General features: G+C 49.9%; 1 protein-coding gene across 4 annotated transcripts in view; it reads right to left on the reverse strand.

The window, feature by feature from the left end:
• ZNF827 (zinc finger protein 827) overlaps positions 1-6,684 on the reverse strand; it is a 172,491-nt gene extending 165,807 nt beyond the window's left edge. For 3 of the 4 annotated variants that reach the window (XM_073892307.1, XM_073892310.1, XM_073892309.1), the window contains exon 1: positions 3,842-3,932. In XM_073892307.1, the coding sequence (XP_073748408.1) occupies positions 3,842-3,887 (46 nt within the window). In that variant the 5' untranslated portion in view covers positions 3,888-3,932. Of the gene's footprint in view, positions 1-3,841; positions 3,933-6,195 lie in introns of those variants that run through there. The other variant, XM_025874262.2, reaches the window with a different exon arrangement.
• Between the last annotated feature and the right edge of the window lie 1,044 nt (positions 6,685-7,728).

Below are 7,728 nucleotides of genomic sequence, written 5' to 3' on the forward strand. Positions count from 1 at the left end.
AACGCCCCCAAACGTCCTCTTTTGTAGGTCATACCATCATTACCTTGTTCTGCGATCGGTCTGATTAAATTATAGAAAATTACTAATACATCACTCAGAACAGAGAGATCAGTTCCAGCCTGTTGTGTCTGCATTTCGGTCCTCCTGTCCCAACGCCCCAGTGGATACTTAAGAAAGGATGGAGTAGGGACGAGGCAACTTCACACACGGAAGCCTGCAGCCCTTCAGCTCTCAAAGACGGCACTGCCGACCGTCCCGGAAACCAACAGAACTTCTTCACACAGTGATACTGGGGGGTCCCCCGTTTCCACCACACCTTATCACCGGTGCATCCAAAGACGCCACTTGGCGTGCAAGTGACCAGGGTGAGTGATCCTGGGTGAGTTTTTCTCTTTTGTCAAACTGATTCATCCAGACACAGTCTGAACCGCAACGACCGGGATCACTAACTGGCTTACCAACCCAGCCAGGCAGCACACATTTCAAACCCAATCTTCCCTACAGGACCTTCTTGACATTAATAGGGCTCCTTGTATTTTCAGCCACCTTTTGACCCTAAGAGAAGCCTGCCTGGTTGCTCCACCAACACAACACCGTCCCTTGGGTGTTTCCAAGGCCTTTGTCCATCTAATTTTACAAGCCCCACAAGACAGAGATTTTCCACACCTCCCTTGGACCTCTCCTAATAGAGCCCACTCAAAGGCTCTAAAAACTCGAATGCACAGTCAGCCCTCATACGGGCCGAAAGCTGTCCAATTTATACTTCTCCAGCATGATTTATTAACACTTTGTGCCAGAGACTGGTCAACTCACACCAGCTGTGTAATCCCCAGAGCGAGATGGCAGCACATAGATAAATTAAAAATCAATTTTTTTATTAGAAACCATTTTGAAGCATTAGAAGGAATGTGATTTTGAACTCTCTTCCTTATTTTAACAGGAAAGTTCAGTGTTCCCTACCTACTATATTAGGAATATACGGATTTCTTTTAGGAGAACAGATGAGCGTTTATTACTCAGTATCAACCTGGCTTGCTACGTGGTACTTCAGAATCATCTAGCTCTGCCTGACAGGAACAGTGAAATATTTTATTGCTTCAGACTCAAGATTTTTCCCTGTGGTTCCTGTCATAGTCAGGAGGAAGTTCCTTGGCACTGGAAAAATTAGTAAGAGTAAGTAGGGGAAAGAGTTAAACCTTGGACCCTTTCTCTTCTAACAGATATATAAAGACATGGAAAAATATAAATATAAGGGCTCCTGTGGCTTTCCTGTCATTTTGCTTCCCACATTTACTAGAAAGCAAGAGAAGGTTTTTAAAGTTTTGTTAATGAAGAACACAATAACCTGTTCTGGTCTTGACCCACAACTGAGTCAACAATGAAAATACGAGAATAGCAAAACAACTATTCTATTAACTTTTCCTTTGTGCTCCCCCTTGGGAATAGGCATCAGGCAGATTTCCAATGATAAATATAATAGGATCTGAACTCATACATGTTCATGGGTAAGTTGCAGCTAATGAGGAAATCTTAAAAGTGCTGATGGCGTCAAAGGTAAAAGGCTTTACAGATGTAACAAACACAGGGGAAAGCCCTTCCTGACCCTTTCCCTCCTCAGTTAGTGATCCCAAATGTAACCATGTTCATAAAGTGCTGAGCCCCAGGCCTGGCAAACAGACCCAGTATCATTTTCCCCCTCTTCCTTTTTCTTAGACTGACAAACATTTTTAAGCTATGCTGTTTGGGATTCTGCTACAGACAAGCACATGGTATAGTTCAAAGGGTCTCTAGGACATTTTTTTGAACATGGAATTGGACCTTGTTGATAGAAAGAACTTTTAGAAAAGAGCCACCAACAGCAGCAGAATCATATTTAAATTCCCAGATGATAATATTGCTCTAGGCCGAGAAGAAAAGGCTTTATTTGGAGTAATAATTTTTAAAGCCACTTCTCAAAAAATAGTTTAGGTTTAACACCCTTTGTTGGAGGTCTCCTCCAAAAACTAGTTCAAAACTTCTTTTTGATTTGTGGCCAGTGGAATCACCACGCAGCTTTAAAGGACAGGCCATTTTCTTTTCTGCATATGTATGAGGCCCATATAACACACACACACACACACACACACACACACACACACACACTCTCTCTCTCTCTCTCTCTCTCTCTCTCTCTCTTTCTCTCTCTTTCTTACTTCAGAGGCCCAGGAGGAAATGACTAGGTAGAATTTTAAATCAGAAATCTAACGCTTAAAGTTAGTAGTGTCAGGTTAAAGGCTCGCCCATCCCCAAAGCTAATTCGGTCCTGAACAGTCCCATGGGTGTCTCGTGGAACAGAAGGAGCTAGGAAACCTTAGCAGGCCGAAGCCCAGCCTGGGGAATTGTTGAAACTCCGTGCCAGGGGCTGAGGTGCACCCCAGACTCGGTATCAGATAATACCAAGTGCTCGTCTGGATTTCCAGGACTAATCTACTCGAGGCTGGAACTTCCAGGTTCCCTGGTGTCTGTGTTGTAGAGTGGGAGGACTTTGTCCATCCACACTGTGCCTGGCTAGTATTATATTTTATAACAGAAAAAATAGATTCCACACATAAAGTCTATGGTTTATGAGGGAGTGCAAAGGCAAGGGGCGGGGGGGCTATGGGAAAGTAGAAAGCACTCTGAAGTTTCAATAGATTCAGTTTTCACAAGTTTCTTTTTTGTAATCTAATTTGTATTCTACTTCTAATTTTAAATGTGCTCACAGGTTCTCTAGATCAATAGTGGCTATTAGCCACTTTTGTGTTTACTCAGAAGGGTTCTTTGGTTTCAAAAGCAAGTTTCCCCATCTCATTCCTCATCCAATTCTACCCCCCCCCCCGCCAAAAAAAATTATACACATCTCTCCTTTCTTTTATTAGGGTCAAGTTTAAAATCTAATGCTGTATATAACTTCTTAAAACTCTGAGATGATCTATTAGGGCAACCATAATCCCCGGAGTTAAATTTTTTTAACTGTATACAAAAAGGTTCTCCAGGTTAAGAAAAAAACCTTTCCCTACATATAAATAAACAAATAAAGAATTTAGCGTTAAAACTGAGATTTAAGACTACAAGTATATTCTACATTAAATACTAATTTACACTAATTTTACCGAAGTCAGTATTTATTACCTCTCCCCGCGACTGCAAGTTTCTTTAAGACTCACTCAGCAGTTAGGAAGCCTTAGGTTACTGTGCCTGAATTGCAAAACACACCATTTGCCCAGAAATTGCTCTTAGTCCAAATGCAAATTGCTTACAAAACATGTGTAAACCATGCTTAGAACAGGCAGCACACATCCACAAAAATCCATTCAATGCAAAGGTAAGTGGAAAAGCTTTGCAAATTAGGCTTCCTTTAAAAACTGGAGGGACATTTGCGGTGTTTCCAAAAGGTAATTGCTTCTTACTTCAGTAAAAGTGGCTTTATGTGACTGGAAGGAGTTGATTTTTTTTTTTTTTAAGTGAGTGGATAACAGTATTCAATTAGAGAACAGGGTGGGAGAGCCCACTCTTAAAATATAACTTAATCACCAGGCACCAGCAAGCAGGAGAGGCCCACCAAGCATACGAGCTAAAATGGAGCCTGAATTTCCTCTCAGACTGAGAGGGTAGTCGCACGAGGTCAGGGTCAAGGTCACCAGCAGGGCAGCCTGCAGCTGCCCGAAAGCGCTACACACAACGGGAGGGAAGGCGCTCCATCTCCGTCAGAGCCGAAAACAGATAAATCCCTTCTCCTCTCCTACCCTCCCTCTAACCCCGCCAACATTTTTTTTTAAGCAGGGGGAGAAGAGAAGAAAGGAAAATGACCAAATAACCTCACCGCCCTGGTTTTCGCACACAAGCTCATCAGCTCCCAAAGTTGCCATCTAAGGGCAAGTTCGCAGAGAACACTGAAGCCCATTTTGTCCGAGCAGGGCAAGCCTCCCCCGACCCCCCCAGGATTCCTGCCTCCTCTCCCTCCCCCGCCACACGCCCCCGAAAAGAGCTGGGAACTGGCCGGCCGGCCATGTGCACGCACACACTCTTCCACCAACTGCTGCGAGTTTTCTGTGAATCGCAGCGCGGAGCCTCCCAACTCGCCCTCCCCGACTCCACCGCCTTCTCTTTCCTCGCACAAAATTTCCCTACACACGCAGCCGCCTGCGAGTGATTTTATGTGCATATATATTACATATGTGATATTATCCTCAGAACCTCTAGCGGGCAGGCGAAGAAAGGACTGCACAGGGGCATTTTTTTTTTTTTTTTCTAAAGGAAGGGGAAAAAAGCACAACCCAAGCCCTGTGCGTCGACTCCTGCGTACCGGGAAGGGGAAAGAAAGAGGAATGTTTACGGAGCGGGCTGCCTGCAAGTGCCCTTGCTCGCCACTTCGGCCGCGGCCCGGGTGACACGGAGCCGCCGGGGCGCTCGGCCTGAGCAACCCGCGCCCCCTGCCCGTCCCCCCGGGCAGGCACCGCCGCGGATATTTCGCGAGGGGGAGATCGATCGCGCTGTCTGCAGCGGAAACGCACAAGCTCACACACAACCCGAGCCCGAGACACCATAACCTTAACCCTTCCCCCACCCTCCGTGAACTTCAGGTGACCGACCACGTCGGCCTGACACCCAGGCGGGCGGGCGCTCCGGCTCCGCTCCCGCCCCCAGCCCGGGTTTTGCAGGATCGGGATCCAAGCAGCGCCAAACCGCCGGGAGAGGGGAGCAGTGAGGGGGGGGGAGAGAGGAGAAATTGACCCTCAGTCTCCCCCGACCCCTCCCTCCGGCGCCTCCGGCGTCCCCTCCTCCCCGTCACCCCGCCCCACGCCTTCTCCCCTGCCCCCTCCTCCCTGCATTCAAGGAGCCGGGCGGCCCCGGGGGATATTTTTAGTTGCTTCTTTCTCCTTCACTTTTAGCTTTAGCAGCATCTCGGAACACTCAAAGCGGAGAAGGATTGGGGTGGGGGGGGGCGGGAGCTGGAGAGGGAGTGGGGGAAAAGTTAAGAGTCTAGCAAAGAAAAGCCGGAGGGAGGGCGGAGAGGGACGGGGGCGCGGGTGGAGGAGGGGAAGGGGACCGGGCCGTGCCGGCGGGTGTGTGTCTCCAGTTGGTGTGTGTGGCTGCAGCCGGGGAGGGTTGTGATGCACTTTAGTCCTGGACTCTGCTCAGGCTTGCCGGGGAGGGGGGTCTGAGAGCCCGAGTCTCGCCTGGCTCCGTCTGCTCCGACTGACCCCGCATTTTATTGCGGCCAGGAGCCCTGCTCCTCCCTCCCCTCGGCTCTGCAGGGACCTCGCGCGCCGCGAGCCGCCCTGCTCCTGCCTCCGCCTCGGCGCAGCTCCCGCACCCCACATCCGCCCGCCGCTGCCCGGCCTCGCCCCCCGCCCGGCCGCCCCGCGCCCTCCGCGCCCCGGCGCACCCCCTCGCCTGGGCGCCGCGGGAGCAGCCGCCCGGCGGCGCGTGTGTACCGGTGTGTTTGTGTGCGGTGCCCCCACACCCTCCCCAGCCGCTCCCGCCTCGCCCGCCCCCGACTCCCCTCCTCCGCCGCCGCCTCCTCCACCTCCTCCTGCTCCTGCCGCCGCCGCTGCCGCCGGCGGCCCCGGGGCCGACCAACCCCGGCGCAACCTTTAGCCGGAGACGGACCTCTCCCTGGATCCTGTACCCGGCGGGCGGCCGCGCGCCCTCGCCCCGACACCCCCAAACGCCATGTCACGGCCCCCAGCCCTCCGCACGCCCCGACCCCCGCACCCTCAGGCACTAGGATCCACAAGGAATTTTTTTTTTTTTAAAGATTCCAACCTCTCCCACCTCCTTCCCCCCCCACTACCCGATTTAAAAAAAAAAAAAACCCGGCATCCACACTACTCCCCTCCTCCCGTCTCTTGCCCCCTCCCCCCAGCAACCCGGAGTGAGGAGGGGGAGGGGGAGGGAAAAGGGAAAAAAGCCCGATCTCAAGGAAAAAAAGAGGGGGGGGTGAGAGAAAGAAAGAAAAAGAGAGAGAGAATAGAAAGGGCACGGGGCTGATCATCACCAACATGGCTGCCTCAGCATAGACCTAAACGAGGAGTAACCCGGGCTGTGTCTTTGTCAGTTTCACCTCTGTAACCCTAAACTAATGCAGAAAACAACGGAGGAGGCTGCGGAGGGGAAAGAGGAGAGGGAGGGCGAGAAAATGGCACGAGAGGAGGTGGAGAAGGGATGACTTACGTGAGGGAAGGCGCTTGGGCTGCTCCTGCTTCCTCCTGGGCATTTTCCCCCTTTTCTCACATTCTCCTCCTTGGTTAATGTGAGATCAAATAAACCCCCGTGGGGGCAGAGAGGCAGACACTGGCAGGAGCGGGGAGGTAGTTGGGGGGCGGGCGGGCGGGCAGGGGGAAACCCCTTCTCTCCGGTGTGTGCAATGGGTTGAAGCTTGTTTCCTGGAGCCAGATGAGGGGTTCTCTTCTTTTCTTTCCCTTCTTTTTTTCCTTTTTTTTTTTTTTTTAATTTTTGGTCGTGCACCTGGCTTGTCCCCGAGCGTAATATTCTTCAATGGAAACGGATCTAATAGGTGTGAGTGTGTGTGTGTCCTATGCTCGCGTGTGTGATGGGAGGTATAAATAAATGAGTGCCGGTGCGGCGGTGTCTATGGCCGCGCTCTGTGTCTCCGAGCCCCTAACACTAATGTCGGGATCAAAGGGCAGCGGCGGCGGCGGTACAGCTCACAGCTCGCTCTCTCGCTCTCTCTCTTTCTCGCTCTCTCTCTCCTCTCGCGCTCTCTCTCTCTCTCTCTCTCTCTCTCTCTCTCTCTGTCACACACACACACACACACATACACAGAGGCACAGACTGAGGGAAAGAGCGAGAGCTACACACACACACACACACACACACACACACACACACACACACGCAGAGCAAAGAGGAAGGTGCCCTAAGGCTCCCAGGGCGGACTCAGCCTGGGATTTGCAACCGCTCGGTCTGGAAAGAATGGGGGGCGCGCGTGTGGGGGTGGGATGGAGTTCTTCGAATTTATCCCGCTATTCGCCAAATCTAGGGGGAAAAAAGTTTTCCCCACTCTTTAAACAACGATTAGCCCATTACGCTGGCTCATTTTTTTTTTTAAGAAAACAGATTTTTCTCTTAACTTTCTTTTGTTTATTAAACTACATTTTGTTCTGTATAAAATTCTTCAGGCTTTTTCACTGCAAGAATTACTCTCTCACCCCATCACCTTAAGTTTGTGGAGGTTACACTTTCCCACACACTCTTCCAAAAACGTTCCAATAAAAATAATTTAAAAAAAATAAAAAGATAGCATATGGTGAAATCGATAACGAGGTTGATGGAATAAGTGCCCAGTTTTGGAATGTTCAGTGGAGTTAAAACTGAAACACGCTGCCGAAATGAAAATTACATCCCCTTGACGAAGGGGGAGAAAAATAAGATTCGGTCACCCCCGTGGTTGATTTAACTGCTACATGATACTCCTACAGTGCAGAGAGATCTTGACTTCTGAAATTTACTTTTTTTTTTGCTACTGTAGTGCAGGTATGTGAAGCTACCCTGAAGCAATTCTAGTTTGCATTATAAACCCAAATATAGCAGTTTTCATCAACTGATACACACTTTCATTACTTTACAAATCACACATCTGTCTTCAAAGAGAGACATAAAGGGGAAAAATAGAAAAGGATGGGTCTCACTCTAGCACAAAAGGTACTTGGTGAAAAGAGGACTGTTCTCTTTGTGACTTGCAGT

This window comes from Callorhinus ursinus, unplaced genomic scaffold, assembly GCF_003265705.2.
Source record: "Callorhinus ursinus isolate GAN/ISIS: 27379988/994484 unplaced genomic scaffold, GSC_fseal_2.0 scaffold4, whole genome shotgun sequence".
NCBI lineage: Eukaryota > Metazoa > Chordata > Mammalia > Carnivora > Otariidae > Callorhinus > Callorhinus ursinus.